Source organism: Athene noctua, chromosome 3 (genome assembly GCF_965140245.1).
Source record: "Athene noctua chromosome 3, bAthNoc1.hap1.1, whole genome shotgun sequence".
Classification (NCBI taxonomy): Eukaryota; Metazoa; Chordata; class Aves; order Strigiformes; family Strigidae; genus Athene; species Athene noctua.
Genome location: NC_134039.1, coordinates 18,596,620 through 18,618,803, shown reverse-complemented (window position 1 = coordinate 18,618,803; position 22,184 = coordinate 18,596,620). Strand labels below are relative to the sequence as shown.

Below are 22,184 nucleotides of genomic sequence, written 5' to 3'. Positions count from 1 at the left end.
CTTTTCCTGTAACAGCTCCCATTTCTCATGTCTTGCCCACCTTCTAACTTCTTCAGCAAATGAGGTGAGAACCACATAGGCAACAGCTTCGTTCGGTGCACACCCTTGGTTTACACTCTCAGCACCATCTGCCCCTACAGAGCAAGCACTGATATTCTCCTATAGAAAAAGCATATGATCCTGTAATTAAAAACAATCATCATCTGCAGGTACAAGGTGATGGATTAAAGGTTGCACAGGCAACAGCAGAACTATAGTTTACTCTCAAGTAATTGAATTTTGTAATCATTTAGCATCGGTTTCCACACAGAAAACAATAACGTACAATAAAACCATTACTAGCATGTCACAACAGTGGTTGGAAGCAGCCACCTTCTCTACCACTGCTGCCACTTGAGCTTAAGTACAAATTACATTGAAGCCCTCACTGCAGGACAGAAACCCTGAAAAGCATGCAAGAACAGCCCAATTTTATGGGCAGCCTACCCAAAGGCAAGCAGTTAAAAGTGGGTTTTTTTTCCCCAGAGCTAATAGTTAGCTCTTCAACCAGTTACATTATGGTTAGCAGTTGGATTTTCATGGTATCGCTATTGTCACAACTGTCCTATTAAGATATTTGGGATTCTGTTTTAGCTGGTGACATTTTCTATATTTTCAACAGCGCTGAAGGTGAAGCACTATTAACATTAAGCATGTGATATTTTCATTATTAAAATACAAGAGCAAAAATATAGGTTTAAGTTTGATGTCTTGTCTGAGCTGGTGCACTCAGTTCCTCTCCATCATCCACAGAGAAAAACACCTTCAGAGTGATTCATGCCAGGCTAAAGTAGACTCATCTCTCAAAGATCAGTTTCTTTCCACTGACAGTGATGAACACCTGCATGATCAGTCTGACATGACAGTCCACTTTGAACACTATATTATTCTTGCCCCTTTTCTCATCCCCACCACTTATTCCAACTTCTACGCCACGGTATGGCTCGCACAAGTGTTTGCCGGGCCACTCTATAAGCCAGCTCATTAAACTAATCCAGGCAAAAAATAACTGGAGGGAAGGGGAGTTGAGGTGTTTGGGTTTTTTTTATTCCACCAGTCAGATCAGATCCCTGACCTATTTCAGTATGGCCCCACAGAGAGTTGTGCTGGCACACCCGAGAGAGTGCTGATAGAGATGCAGGGACTAGAGAGTCACCTAGCTTTCAGACACACAGAAGCAGATGAAATGAGCTAGGTCTTAAAAAATCAAAGGCTAGAATTCTTGGGCTATCTGTTCTCAATAATTAAAAAAAAAAAAAATCTTCTGGTCTGTTCTAAAGTGTTTCTGGCAAGGCAACAGTTGCTATTTTGTGTGTTCCTTACCCACAGGTCCCATTTGGAGTGCTTGCATGACTCCTGAAGCACAGGCAACAACTATCCCTCAAAGGCAAACTATTCCATAAGAATGAGAAAAAGAACTGGTAGTTTCCAACCTTGTCTTATTACCAGTCACAGTTCAAGTCAAATTTCAAAAAAACACTAGCAAAATGTATACCCCCTCCCTCAGAACACCTTTGCTTCCCAGCTCCCCCCTTCTGATCAAACTGAATTTCAGCATTTTTAGACCATACATTGCTAAATGTTCCCTTAAAACAACTCTTGTGACAACTCTGCTCTCTTTTTTGGGGGGAGTGGGAAAAGGGAAAAGAACTGAGAAAAACATTATGCATTCAGACGGTGGTTAACCTGACCTACTCTTGGCAACAGCCTCAATCCAATCAAGAGGCTGGACTAGAGACTTCCAGCGGTTCCTTCTGACTATATATTTGTGATTCTATATTGGGGCTTCCTTACCAGTCTTTGCTGAAATCAAGTCCTGACTGGCTTTCCTTTCATAACAGTCTTCACAGATGATTTACACCTTCAGGGTCTTAGCCTCCATTTAACATCATGTCTCTGTTCAGATGCCTTCTTTCACCCTGTTCTCCATGTATGGCATAGCACAAAACCAGGTGCACGCCACGAATGGTCAGGTAAAGCAACAAGCAAAGCCATTACACCCAGGGCAGGACACCAGTGCAACAATACTCCATCCATCATGATGAAAGGAATATGATGGTGCTGGATGCATGTGTCTGTATGAATGCTAGGAGGACCACACAAAGGTATGGTTGAGCAATGTTCAACACACCTTGGATCTTTTGATGGAAGGAAAACGCATTCATGTACCCAGGGTAAAATGAACCCGTCTCCAAGCTGCTGCAGGTGCCACCTCCCATCCTGCTTCTTACTACATCTGAGAAAAAGTAGAAAAATAGATCAAGGAATCAGAATGGTTCTTTACTTCCCTCCCAGCCGTAGGGGAAAGGCCAGCAGAGGAGAGGATTCCTTCTTTCTGGTTGCAGAGGAGCAAGCTACTCTTGGGGTGCCACAGGTCAGACCTCATACACCGCCCCTACAGGGGAAGGAATGGAGACTCTCACTTGCACTCTTTCTGGACAGGAGTCCCAGACTGCAAACAGGAGGCTCTATTTGGCAGCTGGGTATTTGTCCTACAAGCGGGCTCTGTCCTAGATAACGTCAACCATCTGCCTGTTAACCGGAAAACATCATTACCCAAGTACATCAGTTCCTCAGGTCCTAAGGAACCCAGAAACATCCCCACGCAGTTCAGCATTCCCTACCATCCCTGGCTCCTCATCCTGGCCCTGCCAAGCCACGAGGCTACGCCAGGGCTCACAAGCAATGTGGTAACTTTTGTACAGGACACCCGGATAATTCCTCAACATCCAAGCACATTGTCTTGGCTCAAGTGTGTGTAACCCAGCTGATTTTTTCGGGTAGCAGTGGGGAAATCAGCACGCAAAACGAAAAGATGGAGAACTTGCAGATCCCCTGCCATTTGTTTAGCTCAGACACAAGCACTGCTGCAATTGTCTAGAAATCAAACAAGTGGTTGATAGCACCAATTAACACCTTCCAGCATAACAATACCTTCATCTCAACTCTCCCCATTCTCTCAACAGTTTAACATATTGGCACCCTGAACGACTTCTCTCCCAGACAGCAAACAGCAATGTGGAGGGGGAGCGAGGACTGAAGGTGTACACAGTAACTTAGCATGAGAAGAGAGGCAGTACAAAGTACTAGCAGTTATAAAATGTTATAATAGAATAAAAAATTAGGACTGGACTTGAGACAGCCAAGAACGTGAAACTAGGCTAGAGAAATATTTTTACTCAGATTCAAAACACTTTTTGTTAATAGCTACAAGCTGAGAAGATTTTTTTTTTTAGACTGACCTTTCACTAAAGAATACAGTGCCTTCTTCGCACAGGGGGTGAAAAAAGCCACACGAGCAATTTAAACTGGGGGAATATTAAAAAAAAAAAAAATCAGAATAAAGATGCAATAAGGACAAATAAGTTCTTATGCTTATGTTACTACTTTAAGCTTCTATTGTAAATGTAAGTTTGCATGCTCAACCACATGCAGCAGTCTTGCATTACAGAAGCACGCAAGACTGTTCCTATAGCACTCCATATTCAGAGTACAGATTGGGTACCACGTGGAGCAGCAGTCAGCTCTAGTTAACAGACAGGGGATATCCCAAAGAGAAAACTTTGATTTCAGATGAGACTCTGCTTTCTGTGATTAGAGCATAAATCTGGAGTACATCGACTTCAACCCACTGGACTTGCTCCAGATTTACACCACTGTGACTGAATACAGCATTATGCCTGACAGGGAGAAGAAAAGTTGAAAAAGCTTCAGTTTTGTTCAACACACTGTTTTATTAAAGTAATATGACCCTGGATGCGAGATTCCCAGGATTAAAGCAAAGGCAAGTTTGTGGACAGGCAACATCAGATTAGAACTGGAAAAAGTAAGCAGCTTCTGGATACAAAGCTGTTTTGTGTTTTTTTCCAGAACTTGTGCTACCATTTAAAACACTAAAAAAATTATTCTTGCCTGAAAAGAAGGCCAATTACCCTTCACGGTGACACTGCCCATCCACCTTAAAATTCAGCTGGAGGGGTAGCTGCAGCTTGGGCCCATTCCCAACAGGGAGAAGCCTCAGGCTTTGCTCCTCAGCAGACCCCGGGGAAGGATGGCTGCTGGGAAAGAAGCCGTAATCCCAAACCGGCTAAACCAGGCCGCCTTCCACCACAGCCCAAGGGCCTTCGCCTCCAACATTGAAATGCTAATCTGACTTTGTAAACCCATAAACAAAAACAAAGAGGACACAAGAGGTAAAAAGCCTCCCCTGAACTCCATCCCCACACCAAATCTCCAGCATTCAGGCTCTGTCCTGTGAAGCATGATTTTACCCACAGGAGTGGGTCCCACAAGCTCCGATATCAAAATTGCTGGCAGGCAGCATCTTTATGGCCAGATGCATTTAAATGGCCACTTTCACCACACACTAGAATATCCTTTGTTTCAGAAATCTCCTCAGAAAATAGCTTTTCACTGCAACAACAGGCCAGGCACAGACCGACTAGCCTTACTTATTGCCCTTTTACAACAAGACACCATCAAATATTAATAATACTAAAACCTAACTGGCTTCTCCAGCTGGGTTCAAGCTTGACCCTGCATGCACTGAACATACTTTCCCCGCCTCCCCCAAACCCACAATTTTAAGACCTATGCCTGCTCAGTTGCGCACAAAATGGGGGCAGCACCTTCCAGAGACCCTGGCTAGGAGTTGGAGGTGGGAATCATAGTTCTGAGTCTCCCACAGGATAGCATGGGGCAGGAAGGACAGCAAAGGTCAGCTGGTGGAGAGAACAGGTCTCGTGGCTTCCCTTGGAAGTGAAGATGCTAAATCTCAGGGATCTATAAGGACATGCAACCCCAAGGCTCACTGGCCCTTCTCTCTGCTTACTCTGCTCTTCCTTCAAACCCTGTCAGCATACCCACATGTTCAGAGAGTCAACACGGGATCATTTCTCACCAGCAAACGCTCCCTACTGGAAGGAGCACCACAACCATCTAAATTACCTTGAAAGCTGCCCTTTTGTTTTCCCATCCTCCCTGTTTTCTTCCGTCTCCTGACCTGTTTTTGCAGGCATTTTGGGCTGCCAGTCATGTGGAAGCCAGATTTCTAAAGACAAAGCAGTGTCTCAGATATTTATGTCTCCACCGAGGATCAGCTGATTCCAAGGGCACTGCTGCTACCGCTGACTTCAGGGGAGAAGAGGACAGATCCAGCAACACGGACCACAGGTAAGGGGAAAGCTGTACTGCATACCACAAATGGAGGAATGGCAATTCCTTACTAGGGTATCTGAAGCCAGCCATGGTTAACTTAGGCCAGAAGGTCCAAGGGCTCTTCCCTGCCAAGTTTAGTCTTGGATGACAGTGAAATGTGCTTAATTTGACAGTTTCATTTTAACATGTATGGGCAAATTCTAGAAGGAGACAGTGGCAGCAACAAGGGAAATGTTGGATTATTATAAAGTAGCTTTTCCTGTTGCCTCAATCCAGTGCTTCTCACAGGTTATAAAAATTAGCCTCTCACTATAAATTTCATCCTCTCTGCAACACCTCTAGCATTATGGAAGCTGAAAGCTTGGGCACAGCATTGGGGCTGGTAAACACAGGGAAACTTTCTGCTTATTACTCTTTCCTTTATTATAATTTTTTTAAATGTGAAAAGTTATGGCATCTATATTACTTCTATGTCCTCTTCAAACTATAGGAAATACACTTGCACATGCTCATAGGCATACAAAATGTAGTTCCTCAAGCAGCCACCGAAGCAACAGAAATAGGTGGTCAACAACAAATTTAATTGGTGGAGTCCTGTCAAATGCATGGAAACAACCTGGCTTGTTTGGGGTTGTCTGCCAGTGGGGATGGAGAAGAGTGCTTCAGAGGTACAGGAGATCTTCTGGTCTCCGCTTGACTTTCTCCTGAAGTAATGTGAAGTGCACCTTTCTCTGCGAATACTTTGCTCTTCATTAGGTGATACAAAGACATCGGCTGGTTTACAACATACGCCTGGGCACCAACTTCCATAAGCCCAGTGCATCCTCTAGGCTATTTGGGGACAAAATAGAGAGCATTGCCAGACATACTGATCACCCACCAAGTAGGCCAAACACCAACTAAACTGGGTGGTATAATAGTATGTCGTCATCTCCTCTCTAGGCTCTTGATAAGAAAAGACCACCTTGGCAGTCCAGCACTGGCTACTTCTTGACCATCAGCCCCCCTTCTGCTCAGTCCTCACATTGGGGAAGTTGCCCTCTCTATTTCACACAAGTGCACCCCAGGCACGCAGGGCAGTGAAGGGTTAATTTAATTAGTTCTCTGTGTGCTCAAAGAATTACAGGCAACTTCATTTAATTATTAAGTAGCCAATCAGGTAATCTCTGTATCTGATTAGCACACTAATGAAATAATATCTTCCAGTTCAAAGCTGTCATTCCAAATCAGGAGACAGCCCTTCAGCTAGAAGGAAAAGCTGGCCAGGTTTCCATGGGCTCAAGGCTTTGGATTTTGGAGAGGGGATGGGAGCAGGGAGTGGAAACATTTCTGTCGTCAGTGCCTCTGCACAGAACAGGGCGGCTCCCCCTTCCAGATGGGTGGGCACATTGGTTCCAGAGAGGCTCCCTGATGCTCCAGAGGCAAGCATCCTGTGTCACCACCACCTCATGTCCCTTCTCTTGCACTCCCAGATGCCCAGGAAGACTCCAGTCGACCAGAGCCTAGAGAGCGCCAGGCGGTTAGGGTATTGCCTAGACGCTGCCAACTGAGAGATCTGCTAAATATGTGGGGCATGACTCTGCTATGGTCCACATGGGAGAAGTGTCACACAGCAAAGCCATTATAGCACTAAGAAGAAGCCAGAAACCCTCCTCCCTCCCCCATGCCACGCTCTGCTCCTGTGTCATATGCAGTTATTTCCAGCCTGGGGAAAAGTGCAAGGCGGCAGCTGTCACACGAGGAAAGGACTTGCCCCTTTTAAACAGGGATTTCAGGACTAAATGACCCATTACAATTAACACAGCTGCAGGAACTGGGACATTTCCACACAGCCTGAGAAGGGCTTTGGGAGTGGGGGAGGAAAGGAGACAAGCAGAGGGTTAGGATCATACTTCCAAGACCTGGCGTGGAGTCTCCCCACCCTTCGGCTTTTTAAGTATTAGCTCAGCTGTCCCCTTCCAACTGTTACTGCTCAGCCTAAGCCCAGCGAGGCAGCCGAGCTGGGGCGTGCAGCCCAGCCCGAGCCCACCACACCACCTCCTCCATTGGCCCCCTTACTCGCATGACCACTCCTGCTCAGATCCAGCTCAGAAACTCCTTTCCCAAAGAGCAGTGCTGGCTACTCCATTACGCAACCGCAGCACGGCTGCTTTTTGCACAGCCACGCACGTGCTAACTTCTAATTAGCTAGCCCAGGTTTATCAAACGAGCTGCAGCAGGATGTGGTTCAGCATGACAGAACCATCTCAGCGTTTATCCGAGGAGCCTGGCAGATGTTGCTGTCCAAGCTCAAGGCTGTGCTGCTGCCTCTGTACTTCTGTGTGTCCTTTACTGCCAGTTTAAATGCTAACTCAGCTCCAATTGCTGCAGCTGCCAGCATGTCTTCACATTTCTGAGTGCTGGATCACCTTCCTGGTGACATTTCCCCTCTCCCAGAACATTTACCAGGAAAAGAGTGGAGCCTCCAGGATGCTCACACCAAACAGCACTAGTTTTAAGTCACCATGCTGAAAACAAATACAGAGACAATCCCAAGAGGAAGCAGAAAAATTGTGAGCAGTCCTCAGCCGGCCAGGCAGCCAGCTGGCTTTCTAGGAGAACGCTTAAGTGTTGACACTTTTTGTCGACCCTTTTTTTCCTGAGCATATCCTATGAACAAGAAACAGCACTGCTGAGAGGGAAGACTTATCTCCCTCTCTTCTGTCTGCTGACTACAGCCATTCCAAATGAAGGAAACCGGTTAGATCAAGAAATTCAGGCTTGGACAGCACAATGAAGCATCCACTAATAATCAATCCCTTCACAGCAGCCTTCCTGCCAACTGGCTACGGACTAGGCAATAATTATAAATCGCAGTTATTCCTCCAACAAAAAACAACACAACATCCTATGGCAGTCCATGTTCATCCTTTAATTCTGAAACCAGTCCCAGTTACAAAAAGAAGACAAATCTTTCTAACTGCCTGTCCTGAAAAAAACCTCAGCCCTGAAACCCAAAGCTGGGTTCATCCCAACTTGTGCTTCACTAGTCACAAAAAAAACCCCACCCAAAAATGATATTAAATTTAGCAGAAAATTCTAAAAACGCTGTGGGGGTGATATTGCCTACCAAGATACTGTTGTCACCCTCATACTTCTGGCATCCCACTACCTCAGGAAACACACACAGGAGAACCTGCCGCATCAGAGCTGCCCCAACACTTATTAACCAACACACAGATGCAATTCGAGCCTGACTTAAGCACAAGGACTGAAGTGGCCACCTGGGGACCCGCATTCCTTGACAGCTCCACCACCCTGCACATTCCTGCCCTCTCATCCCCCTGGCCCTGAAAGCAGATCAGGGAGGCACAGCATGACCTGATCTCCACCTCTGATAGCACCAAGCCCTGTCCCATCCCCTCTTGCCACAGCCAAGCCACATGCACCACCTCCCCCCTCTCCATGCAGAGCAAGGATACAGATACCCATCCATGCATCTGAAGGGACTCCCTCTCAATGCCACAGCTATTTGTGGATCAGCCATCATCCAAAACTTCCCCAAATGAGAAAGTCCGGACATTTGACAGGTCAAATGCTTACTACAGTGAGTAGTCTGTTCTGCCAAGGGACTCGTAACACCCTCCCAAATTACACATTGCCCTTTACGGGATGCTGCAGCAGCTGGAATCATCTCCCTTCTCACATTCCTTAATAAGCACTTTCATCAGAGAGCAGGGTGGATGCAAGGCATCAGCTGTAGTTAAACATAACCAAGAGCTGGGCTCCCCTTCCCCATCCTCCGCAGCACTATCTGTGGTCTAAGAATATCCAGCACCACCCGTTCTGTTGGGTCAGTGGGAGTCAAGTGGTCCGAGCTCCCAGACATTACAGGTCTCCCTGCTACAGGAGACTTTCACTCTGCCTCCCCAAAGCAGCAGCCTTCAGCAGGGCCCCTCGATAGCTGGTTGAGATCCTACAGATCATGGAAAGATAATCCATTGCACTACTAATGCACTACTGCAGCTGTCCATGGAGAAAATCCCCTTTCAACCAAAAAAAAAAAAACCCTCAAGCCCTTTGATCCTCTCCAACACACAATTATCTTAAGGGCAAAATAGTCTTCTGTGCCTCTGCACCTTGTATCAGGCTGAAAGAAAGGAAATCAAGACTGCTATTCCCTGTTTATTCTACATGGCTGCCCTGTCTGACAAGGCAAGCTGCTCCCGCCTCTTCAAGAAAATCCTGATGGATAGATACCTGCATTGCTGGGTGACCAGGGCCTAAGGGAAACTTTTTAGAGGAAAATGGCTGGGATTTTGTTTTTTTTAATAAAAGCCTGAGTTTCTGAGGAAAATTAAATTTTGCACTGTTTTGGTTTTGTGTCAGCTACAATGAATTTTAACCAATTTCAACTGCATGTTTGGGTCTGACTTTGGAGGGAACAGTTTAAAGGATCACCATCAACTTCTATTTAAGTTTTTCTAAACAGAATGTTAACTTAAGAAAAAATAAATATAGCAATATAGTATCAAAAAACAACCCCTAAAATTCTTTTACAAAGGCTGATTAGGGTTCTTTCCCTTCCTACATGACCTCTTGTTACCTGTGCAAGTCTCACTCCACCTGCTACCCAGGGCTGCAGTGTGATAAGCATTTCTTTCAGCAGAAGGGTCAGCTATAAAAAGCCCTTCCCCTCCCTGCTGCTTGTTTCCATTCCCATGCCACTGCTTCAGTCATGCTGGTGCAACCCTTTTGTGGAGCTGTGGAAGGAGCCAGCTGAGGGAACTGCTTCTGGTTAGATGTGGCTCACTTAAAGAAAAAAAGTGTTGTGGTTTTTAATCCAGGTGAGCAGTTTTACTGCCATCCATGATGAGTGTCAGGAGCTGCCGTGGGAAGGCAGCTTGAGAATTTATGTCCTCAGTTTCCATCAGACACCACTCGTGAGTCCACATGAACAACACAGGGAGAATGGCCACATGATGTCAAACTCTCCAGTGGAGAATACAAAAATAGGAAATAAAAAAAGCAACATCTCTAATGCCCTGAAATCCTATTAATTTTAGAGGTATTCACAACTGTACTTTATATAAGGATTTTTAGAAAATTCATCTAGAAATCCCAGCAAACTATTACTCCCTTATGCACATTTCTCCATCAATCACCCATTAGTAAGTTTTGAATCCTTGGATGCCTCAACCAAAAGCAACAGGAGTGCTGGAGTCTTTGACATGCAGTTTCTACAGAGTGCTCACCATACTTGGCCCCTGCAATCATCCCAAACATGCTTACATGCCAAAGCACACACGTGGCCTGGGAGCTGCATACGACAAGACATGAACTTCACAAAAGCAGGATGCAGAAAAGAGAAGTAAAGAGAAGCGGTGAGAAATATCAGATGCAAGGACATGAAGGGCTGCCATCCTTCATGGTCAGACTGGAAACCCTTCTGAAACCAAGACTCACTTTTACTTGCAAGTACAATATAGTTTGCATTTGAAAATGCATTTCACTTTTACAGAGTGCCCTTAATGTTACTTATTCAGGGGTCATGAGGCAACTTATGTGCTGGTCCATTAAGGGTTAGACCTAAGTGAGGTCTGAAAATAGCTCAGGAAAGCACAGAAGGGTCTTGCTTGCTGTTTTGTTTTGTTTTTTTCCTTGCTTATTTTTCAGCATTTGAACCTTCCCAGCACACCAGAAGAGGGAGCCTTTGACTCCGCTTCCATGTTCATTTGTTTTTTTATTGGCAACAATGACAAACTCTAATAGAGTCAAGCTCTTTAAGTGAAGTCTCACCCTTTGCCTCCTAAAACAAACAAAAATCCCAAGCAAGAAAACACCCCCTCCAACCCTCTTTGGCTTGTATTATGGATAAATATTTTTGCTGCCACACAACTCACTGTATACTGGGCTCAACAGAAATGAGAAAGCCGGCTCTGCCTTCCAACCCTTTGGCTATGCAAAGCTCCAGCCCCCTTAGGGCAGGCTTAGCTGCAGGGAAAAAGTCAGAGAATTAATGGCTTTGCCAACGAGGAGGAAAAAGACCCTCCAGAGTTCCTTTTACATCCTCTGCCTCAGCGACTGGAACTAAACTAATGCTAAAGTTTCAAGAGCCACAGCGGATTGACCCAGCAGCTTGCAGCCACCAAAAGCATGAGGTCCTCCTCCCACCACAGGACCACAACACACCCCTCCCCAACCAAAAGCCCAGCCAGGACCCAGCAAGCAGCTGGGCTGGCATTGGGGAAGACCACAAAGTCAGAAGCATGGTTGGGGTGAGGGCTTGAAAGGGAGTGAGATCTTCCTTCTGGCAGACCCCAAAACCCAAGTTTTGGGTTTCACTGCTCCCTCAGCAGCACATGTGCCCTCCTTCCCACTGGGCTGAGCAAACCTGGTCAACCACACTAATGTAAAACCCAAGGACTCCCCAACCACCACCCTCTGCTGCTTAACTAAGCTACCTCAATATAGGGAGGAGCTGAATCAGTAGATCTACGGTGAAGAGCTTGCACTGCTTAGATCAGTCCCAAAACTACATTAAACTGGTGGCCTGGCCCAAGGCAGAGGTGGCCTGAGGACTGTTACACACCCCTTATGTTTCAAATCGTTTGGTATTAACTTTACACACTGCCCTCTCCAGCCAGACCTCAGTAGCCCTACCCTGGATGATACCAGCAGCTTTGTTTTTTTCAGTGGAAAGCTGGTGTTTTAGCTAGGCATTTACAGTACATAAAGAGTTTGTCAAGAAGTTGAGACAGCTCTGAAAGGAGTTGCCCCTTTGGGCTGCAAGGCCACCTCAGAGCAAAGCAAAGACCTTGACCACCACCAGCCCCTAGCATCAAGCTATTCCCCCATCCCCGGTAAAGGCAGACTTAAAATTCCCCAAAAAAGCAGAAAAACGTGTTCTGGCAGTAAGTAAACTACACTAGGACCACTTTTCCCCATCAGCTGTTTTCTGTGCCTCGCACAAAAGGCCACAACAAACCCCTCCTAATTGCAGGAGCCCTCCACCTAACAGACCCTGCTCTCAGGGCCCTCCTCCCCAGGAACTGGGGGAGAACTGGGGCACAATAGGAAGGAGAGCAGCTAAAGGGAATAGATCTGTTAAATTAACACATTTTCTGTCAACCAAATCAGCTGCCCCTAGTGCTATTGTTGGTGAAACAATGGAGACCCCAGGAATGGGCACCCATTAAAAGGAACAAGCCTGCTGAAAGGATACACTCTGAGGCACAGCCTTGTGTGTTTAACAGGATTCTCTACTGTAAGGAAGGAGGAATCACTAGGCTGCATTGTTCCCACCACCACAGCAGATGCTGTTGCTTCTAGTAACGAGGAAGGGGGGAAAAAAAATAAAAAAATTTCATACCTACCTACAATAAGGTTTACATGACAAACTTTTAATTTGGGAACTTTTAACTCCCTGGCTGTTGTCATTTCTGCCTATAGCCCTTTTCTTGAGGAGATTTTTGCCTGAAAGAAGGCTATGAAAGCATCCATTGCCATTACAAAAGTTAATTCTTCACCCTTCAGGCAGGCACTTAACAGATGCCAGGGGCAGAATGGCACAGCTATGCCGGCATTATTCGAGGGGAGAGAAAGACCGCAGTTAAGCAGGTCTACATATAAAGCTGCAACACTTTTAACGGTGTTACTTTTAGCTGGTTTGGATAGAGCAATTTCCAAAAGGAACAAACTTTTGAGGCCTAATTTAGATGCGCTATGCAGAGGTTTACATCAGCTGCACTGAACTGGTGCAGGTTTGTGGTAGTGAAGTCTTTGTAAACAAAGCAAACTGTGAAGACATATTTAATCTACTACACAGGGTACCTCCCCCCCCCCCCCCCCCCCCGGGGGGAAAGACTTGCACCAGACTTTTTTAAATTGGTTTTTAAACAAATTCAGCTTATACCATTAAACTTGTGAGTGCACAAACATGTCAGCTAACACCAGGCATGATTTTCAGGGTCAGTTGTGCTAGAGGAAGAGGCAATTGCCTCCAACTAACACCACTAGAAAATCTGTAATATTAACCTTCACCTACTCCATCCAAATCTCAAAAATTCTGATCGCGTTCCTTTTTCTCTTCTGCCTTCCACTGCTACAGTCACTCCCCAACTCCCCTGTCACCTAACTCAGATCCATTCAAAGTGTTGCTGTCAAAATAACCTTCCTCGTCCATTGTTCAGACACCCTTTGGCTGTGTGCAGTCACTTCTTGTTTCTTTTCATAGGCTTAAGGTAATGTTTTAACTCACATATCAGCCTCCTGAACTACCTATTCCTTCTTTTTGTATCCAATTACACTAGAGTCTCATTATATAAAATGTAAACACTTGTTAAAAAGTTTAAGATCTACGGTTGGGAAAGATGTGACTTGCATTTGAAATGGAAACTGATATAATGCTTTCCAATTTGCAGACCACTTGAAACAACAGCTCTGAGAAGTATCTCTCTGCCTCCCCCTCCATTAATCTCAATGAACTCTAGAGCCCAATACTGACACGTAGAGTGTTAATGATTCTATTATGAGCAGAATAACTAAGGCACCAAAAGTGAAGACCAGCAAAGTAGGATCTGCTGCTGAAACAGACATAGGGAAAGGGATGGGGCACTGCCAAAGCAACAAAACCAAACAGTGGATGGGACAGGTAAAAAGAACAGTCAAAACAATACTAAACCTCCACTGCATTCTGTTTTTTTTAAACTTGATTTTCAAGCAACAAGCCTGCACGGTCTGCTCGGATTAGGTCAATGCTGCCTGGGGGAAGCAGAGTCACTGTGGTATATAACCCGAATTCATACACCTGTCCATAAATGGGTCTCTCTGCACAATGGGGTTGACACTTTCTCTTCAGTATGTTTGAAATCCATCATTTTTTCCAACTGTGTCTACTCACCGTACAGCACCTCTCCCTGCACTGCCAATTACTTTACCTTTCCTCAGACAATTTGCTTTTTCTAAAGCCAGGCACTTTGCGCAAGAGGGAAGTTTTAGTGAGCAGATCTATTGTTCACTCGCATTTCAGATAGTCAGTGCCCACTCCCTTCCACTTTAACATTGCCTACTGCCAACGGCAAAAGGGATGGACATACTAACGCCTGAACTATTCTACTGAAAAGGCATTTAAACTAGCTCAGACTTACCCTCTATGAGTAGAACTGACCTACATGAATTCACTGATATTTTGGTCAGCCTGCTGCACCTGCTTGTCACATTGATCTTAATTAGATTCTAAATTATTCTGATCAGCAATTACCTGGCCATCTCAGCCATCATACAACATAACAAAGCACCAGTAGATGTTGTACATGCTACTGTAATACAAATAATAATGCAGTACCAGACCAGAATAGCTATGGAGGGGTGAAGGCTTAGCACTCAGGTACTGTACCACACTACCTGTGCAATTAACTCCATACAAACCACTGACAGAACAGGAAAGTTGTGCCATTTTGGTGTCACAGATCACAAAGGACTCACCCAGGGGGCACAGAGCAGTGGGCTCCACGGAGAAATTGTAGCAGAACCTAACGTGAAGGAGAGTGGAAGTTCAAAGCATATTTGGCCATCCTGTCCTCACTAGGAAAAACACATTTTTCAAAGTATTAAAACTAACAGTCCTGGAGTTTAACACGTTAAACAATATTTTTGCTTTTAAAGCTCCACCAGGTTCACACAGATAGAACAACCCTTTATTCTTTGCTCTCTCCTCCACACAACCACAGCACAGTTCTCCCTCTTTCCACACTCTTCCTCCTCCTGGGGGATTCACAGGAACAGTAGCAGCTGCTGATTTGTAACAGCCACATAATATTTCTGACAGAAAGAGCCTGTTCAAGAACTGACACAGCAGATACCACACTACAGGAGGAAAAAGGTGGGCAAGAGCAGCGGTGCCCTGTCTGTGGGTGGGAGGATCGTACTTAAAAGGTAGAGCCAGAGCCCAAAGTGCTAGGAAGGGGCAAGAGGCAAGGAAAAGCATCTTAAAGCAGTAGTGAAGTTAACAGCAGAGGCAATTTGCCCAAAGGCGCTTTTAAAAACCACAGGAAAAGATTTATGTTTTCCCTGTGTAATGTGGCTTTTCCCCCTTTTCCAAATAAACTAAGTTAACAACAATGTTTTGACTATTTTCAAGCAGTTCTGGAAAGTCACCTCCCCTCGGCCTACCCAGGCAGAAGTTCCTAAATGTTTTAGTCCACAGCTCCTGAGAGCACATGCCAAAGAGCTGGGTGGCCATGCCACACTAGCTTCTGTCCAGTGTTTTCACGTTGTGCTGAAATACGGTTGAAAACATTAAATATTCTCCTAATATTTTTGATACAAACAATCCCTACAGCTGGCAGGAGGATATTTCAGTTGCAGCAGAGAGGGCACAAGGCCAGGAGACACTTTGCTACAAGGTGTCCCACAGTAAAGTCAGACCTGAAGAGAGAAACAATTCTCTTCCTACCATTGCCTGCACTAACTTGACTGTGGAAAGCATCCTTCTTGTCATTCAAGGCAAAGGCCTACCGAAAAATGACATGCCCCATACAGCCAGACCTTCTCCCACTGGACTACTGTTAGAATAGGTAGGGACAAACCTTCTCAAGCCAGATTTTTACAAACCACCAAGAAAGAAACCACAATAACCAAACCAACACAAGTAAAAGTCCACTTTTGAAATGACATGAAAGTTTTCTACAGCAGATGGCTGACAAGGCAGCCATTTAAAGGGGGGGGGAAGAAAAAAAATCCACCCCAGAAAGCAGAAGCACTCTGTGCCATCCTCAGAGATCCACGGAAAAATGGCATGAAGCCAACCGCATCCTGGAGCACCCGCTTCTGGCCCACTGAACTTTTGACCCGCTGGCAGTAGCTGAACCCCTCCCGAGTCCATCGCCAGGCGATGCTGCGGCAGAGATTTGAAAAGAGGAGCCCCGCGCCTCATCAGGCGCCTGCATCTGCCAGAGCCAGCATGGGGGCTGGCTGCGCCCACCCCCTCCCCGAACAATGCCCAGGGCCCGGCCTGATGGATGCGCTTCTTTCTTTCAGTTTTGGACACCCCTTCCCCGTAAGTCTCTGGCTATGCACTGGTCCAGCAAAAAGAAAAACAAAACATCTGCTTCCCAGGTTTCTGACATCCAGCTGCTGACAGCAGCCCCACATCTGGAAGCTTCACTTTCTTTTGGACCAATAAGGAGAGGGCAAAAGGTTTGCATTTAAAGAGAAGAAAAAAGAAATTTAAAAAGCTCCGTGTTGCCTCCCTGTACTAAAGCCCCCAAACTTCTCAAATACCATCAGCAAATCTGTTCGGCACAGGAGGGACGGGTCCAGATGGCCTATCATTACAGAGCCTTCCAGCTAGCTATGGACAGACCCACCAGAAGGAGAGAGAAAAAAAAATTTTCTGTGAGGAAGGGGGGGGGGGGGGGGGGGGGGGAGAGAGAGAGAGAAAAACAAAAGATAACTACAGCTTAAAAAAAAAAACCAAACAACAAAACAACACAAAAAACATATTGGAAGATCAGGTTTTGTCTGGTTTGGGGACTCAAAGACTGTAGCAGTGAAACCTTAACCTCACTACCTGCTAAAATCAGAGAGAGCAGGGGATATTTGTTCCAAGCAGAATTAAGATTTGTTTAAAACTTTCCCTTTCTGCAACATTGTTGTAAGAGTTTAGCACCAAACTCCCTTCTGGAGATACACCAGTATCAAGGAGAAGAAAAAAAAAAAGCTACCAACCAGGATTTAACTTAAGAGGAGCTCAGCCCTCCTATGAAGAAGAGAATATACTCCAAGAAGAGCCCACTGCATCCAGAGTTAGGCCATCCCTTAGAGATACTGGGAAGAATCAGACAAACATTTGCTGCGAAGCTCGAGGAGTCTGAGCACAACCATCCTTCAGCTGAAATCCTCTGAGGCTGAGATTTCAATATCTGCTCCCACACACAAGAAAACAGGTTCACTGAAACCACCTGTTTTACTTTGCATTCAAATGGACCAGGGCACTCACCCCTGGGTTACCCAAGAGGGGCAGTAACTTTTGAGGGAAGGGACAGTAACGTCTCAAACCACTTGCATTCGGCCACAAAGCACACTTCCACACAATAACCAAAGCTAAAGCAAGAAAGTATCATTTATAGATGAGCACCATTTCATTCACTTTTTGATAGCTCGCTTAGCTTTTATTTCCCCCTAATATTTGTCTCAAGTCTTAGCATTTGCCCAAAATCCTAGAAGAACGATCACCTCTGTTTTAATCTGACACCCCTGAAATGCAAAGCCCATCTCAGAGGCAACAGTGAGATGGCCAGAATGGGCATGGGCACTCCCAGGTCCAAAACCAAGAGGGGAAGCCTTCTTTAAGCAGCCAAATAAAAGTACAAACCAAAAATCACACAGAGCAGTACTCTTAGAAAAAAGATCAAGTCCCATCGCTGGCCATCGTTTTCACACCACGAACTGTTTGGGCAAGGTCTTTGTGCAAAGCACAGTTCTCAGTGATCCTCAAAACCAGTGACGAGACTGGAACAACTACACCCAGGCAAGGGGTAACAAGATGGTGAGCTTCAAAGAACAGCAAGTTTTGAATCTGCCTGTGCTGGGCTGCTCACACCATGCCCAAGAAGGATGTTTTACTCCACGTGCCTGAGGAGGCCGAGTTCTGACAGCTGCATCCGTCCTCTCACAGCATCCCGATTTTAACCGCGACTCCCACGGTCCTTCAGACAAATGCCATCCTTTAAAACCCATTTCTGCCAAACACTGCAGGCCATCCACGCGCACAGAGGTTTTTGGTGACGTTTTCAGTGGCCTGCTTCTGCTCTGCAACACCCCCAGAACCAACCTGCACATGCTCCTCATCCCAGGCAGCCCCCCAAAAAAGTAAGTTAATTTGTTCCAAGTGATGTTAACTCCCCCACCCTAAGCGTGCTCCGGGAACCAAAGGGGAGCCCACATGTACTTCATTTGTGAAGCAAGCCAGATGCTAATTGCCTCCAAAGGTGAAAGGCTAGTGCCTTGGCCCTTTTATCATTGTAAATTCAGGTTGCTTCAAGACTTTGCTGATGCTGGGCCCGGAGAGCCTCCCCCTTTAATGGTCTGGCATCAATAGGAGGGGGAGGGGAGTTCCCTTTCGCAAGAAGTTGCATCATTGAGAGACCTTATCCCCTTTCAAGATTTCGCACCGCATAAGGGATTCCCCCTCTTCAGAAATTCACATCCTGCTAGAGGAGTTTTACTCTTTAGGGCTTCGCGCATCCCATTGAACTTTTAAGCATCTTTGGAATTCGCATTCACGGGGCAATTACTGTCTTTAAAAAACACACGCCACCGCGTTATTCACCCGGTTTATTGCCAACGCGCTGGCAAGAATAGCTTTTCACAGCAAGCACAAAAGATATCCTACCAGGACACACTTTGTTTGTAACATTTGTAGCCGGAGCGCAAAATATTTACGGAACATTAGCCACGCACACAAAAATAAGAATTAAAAAGACACAAGAAAGTTACAGTGGAAAACGGGTAAAAAGGTACGAAAGCCGGGAGTTTTGCCTACGCGGGGGTCAGCGGCGGTGGGGGTGGCACCGTGGCTCCCCCGGAGCCGCCGCGGAGCCTCACAATGAGCGGCGCGGTGCCCCGCGGGGCCGCCCGGCTCGCTGGGGCTTGCTGGGATGCGGGAGAAAGACCCCCCCGCGCCCCCGCAACGACACCGGCCAGGTGGGGACCGCCTTACCCCCCCAACAAAAGGGGCCAACTTGAGCACGGGCTGAGCAGCCTGGGACCGCCCCCCCCCCCCCAACAGCCGCGGGTACCCCCGGGGGAGGTGGGGGGTTACCGGGCCGGGCCCGCCTCTCGCCGCCACCATTTTGGGCACGGGGGACCCACCGCCAGCTCCGTGCCGAGCGCGTCCCCCCCCGCCACCTTTGTGTGCGGACACCGGCCCGGCGGAACAATGCGGCCCGGCGGCGGCCGGCCCCGCTCCGCTCGCGGCTGCCCCCGCCGTGCGCCCCGCCGGGTACGGAGCTGCGGGGGGGTCGGGGGGGGGGGCCGGGTCCTCCCCGCCGCCTTCCACCGTCGCCCCGAGACGGGCGCGCCGAAAGTTTGCGAGCGCGCCCGGGAGGGCCGGGGAAGTTGTTGTATCTGCCGCAAGCGGAGGGAAGACCCCGCGCCGCATCACGCCGGGGTCCAGCGGCTCACCGTGAGGGCGCCCCCCGCTCCACCGCCCGCCGGCGCGGGGCGTGGGGAGCGGCGTGCGGGACCCGCCGGGCAGCGAGAGCACAGCGGGGAACGGCGCCGCGGCACGGAAACAGCCCCGCGGGGCTGGGGCCCGACCGGCCGGCGGGTGGCCGGCGGGTGTCCGGCGGGGCGCGCCTCGGGCGGGGGGACGGCGGCCGCGGGGCTCTCACCTCGATCTCGAAGTCGGGCAGGCGGAAGGCGGTGCGGAAGAGGGAGCAGAAGTGCGCGATGGCCGGGACTTCCCACCAGGAGCGGAGCTCGTCCAGCGCCACCGCCGTCTCGGGGCCGCCGGTACCGGCCACGCCGCCGCCGCCGCCGCAGCCGCCGTCCTCCTCCGGGCACATCTCCCGCGGCTGCCTGCCGGCCCGCCCGCTCGCTCGCTGCCGCACTCCGCGGGCGGCTGCGTGCCGCCGCCGCTCCGGCTCCGCCCGCCCCCCGGCGCCACGCCGCTCAGCGGCCGCCCCCCGGCGGCCCCGCGCTGCCCCCTCGCTGCCGCCCGCGCATGGGGCGGCTCGGCGCCGGCGCGGGGGCGCTAGGGCCGGCGGGGGCGCTGCTGCTGCCGCTGCCCCTGCCGCGGGCGACCGCCGCTGCGCGGGCCCATCCTCCTCCACCGCCCCGCGCCGCCGCCCGCGCCCTACAGCGCTGCCGCCGCGCCGCCGGGAACAGATGGGCCCCGGGCAGTGGGGGGGGGACACACGGGACCCGGGAGGGGGGCGGGGTCCCGCGCGGGAGGGGCCGGGCTCGGGGCGGGAGGGCGAATGGGCAGGCGAGAGCGGGCGGGGAGAGGGGCGGGCCGGGCCCGGCGGGGCGGGGCGCAGGGAGTGGACAAAAGGCGTGAGGGCGGGGCGGGCGGGGCCCGGGCGGGGCGGGGGGGGCTGCGCGGCGGTGCACGAGGAGGGGGCGGAGCCGCCGCTCATCACAACAACAGGCCCCGCGCCCACCCGGCCACGCCTACCGGGGCGTGGTCACCACGGGGTGGGCGGGGCCGGGCGCTGGGCGGGCGGCGGCGGCTCTTGTCCCCTCGCACGCGGCGGCTCCCGTGCCGCCCCCCCTCACCGCGCCGCGGAGGGACGGGGCGCCCCGGCCTCGCCTGGGCGCTGCCCGCTCGCTCCTCCGCCGGAGCGAGGCGAGACGAAGTGCCCGGGACTGAGCTCATCGAGGAGGTCTCGGAGAGCATCCCCGACGACCTGGGAGTCGCTGCCCCTCGCCTGCGGCCTGCCCCTCGCTTCAGGGGTCACCGGCCTTTGTCCCTCGCCGCAGCCCTCCACCCCGCCTCGGTTCTCGCCTCGGGCCTCGCCATTGCCCGGCCTCAGCCTCTTTCCTCAGGCCAGCTGGATGTCCTGCTCCGGTCCCCAGGGCACTGGGGCTGGCCGCCAGGCTGCACAGAACAGTGCCTCAGGCCCGGTGCCAGACCTGCATCCCCCAGCCCAGGCTCTCCGGCTGGTCACCAGGGGTGGCTGCGGCTGCTTGGGGTGGTGGGGAGCTGCTGGGTGCAGTGAAGGAGGATTTTTCTTCTCACTTTGTATTTTTGAGAGAGGGAGCCCAATGGGCAGCGATTCTTCACATGCTGCTGCGGTGAGGAGCCAGACACCCTCCGCTGTCCCAAGGCGCTTTAGTGTCTCACTGTATGCTCAGTACTTACATTTCTCCTGGCCCTGAAACAAAGAAGGTAACTCTGCCCTATTTTGAAATCTGTTATGGAAAAACACATTCAGCAACAGATAGGTATTACCTTCTCATGGGACTGCCCTAATGAGGCACAGAGCTTCAGTGAAACAACAGGTTGCTATAACTTTGCATGTTGTCACTGCATCACCTTACAACCTCTCCATTTGCCTCCATAGCCCAGCTTCAAAACAGTTGCAAAGTATGACTGTGTACAGCTGCACCAGCTTAGGGTCTTAACCTCCAGTGAAACCATTGTAAAGCTGGTGTTTAACCACAGTTCAGAACTTCCTTCCTTCCTTCCACTCCTTCCTACCTTAGTGGCCAGGGCCATTTTTGCACTAGTCCCACTTTTCCTAGCCTTTCCTTTATTTGGATACCTTTTTCATTTTTAGCCTCTCCCCTTCACATCCTACATTCCCTTGCTGTTTCCAGTGCCATCTCCTCCTGGCTGAGGGTGACAGGCTGCTCCTTGTGAATGCGCGGGCTCAGTGGAGAATGGCAGAGCAATGATGCACTGAGCTCAGGCTGGGGCTGAGGACAGCTAGTCCAGAACTGACTAGACTAATCCCATGGCCTGGTTATCACCAGCCCAGATGCATGGAAATGCCTGAGATGGGGTGGGAGGGGGAGCGGCACCTCCCCTTTCAGGAGCAGCCTGAAGAGAAGCTGGATTAGACTGAGGGAAAACCTCATTGCAGATGTCCTGCTCCATCTCTGACTTGGAGGCATCAGAGAGGGAAAGGCCAGTGACATTAGTCAGCATCATCATATTGCTGCTGAGTTAATACCAGCTGACACAGAGCAGTCTGATTTGAGAGTCTGCAACCTCAAGCATGTACTTTTGAGACTTTCAGGGTTTTTTTTCTCCCTGTTTCTCTTCAAAATTAACTTGGCAACAGAGAATAAGGGGAAGGCATAAGCTCAGTGCTGTGCCCTAGGCCACTGACTAACAGCCTGACCCAGGAAAACATTGGCTCAGGGTGCGAACAGCTAGTTTAGAGAAGAAAGAAATCAAGAAACAGCAGTGCAGCTCAGCAAGAATGACAAGCTCTAATTTCATTGCCCTTTTTTCATATTGCAGGATCAAGGGATACCCAGTGAAATTGGAAGGAAGC

General features: G+C 49.1%; 1 protein-coding gene across 4 annotated transcripts in view; it reads right to left on the bottom strand.

Annotated features, from left to right (window-relative positions):
• CECR2 (CECR2 histone acetyl-lysine reader) overlaps nt 1–19,810 on the bottom strand; it is a 102,975-nt gene extending 83,165 nt beyond the window's left edge. For all 4 annotated transcript variants that reach the window (XR_012633381.1, XM_074902161.1, XM_074902163.1 and 1 more), the window contains exon 1: nt 19,572–19,810. Coding sequence is in view for 3 of the 4 variants with exons in the window: in XM_074902161.1 (XP_074758262.1) it covers nt 19,572–19,745 (174 nt within the window). In the remaining variant the exon portion in view is untranslated. The remainder of the gene's footprint in view (nt 1–19,571) is intronic.
• Nucleotides 19,811–22,184: the final 2,374 nt, after the last annotated feature.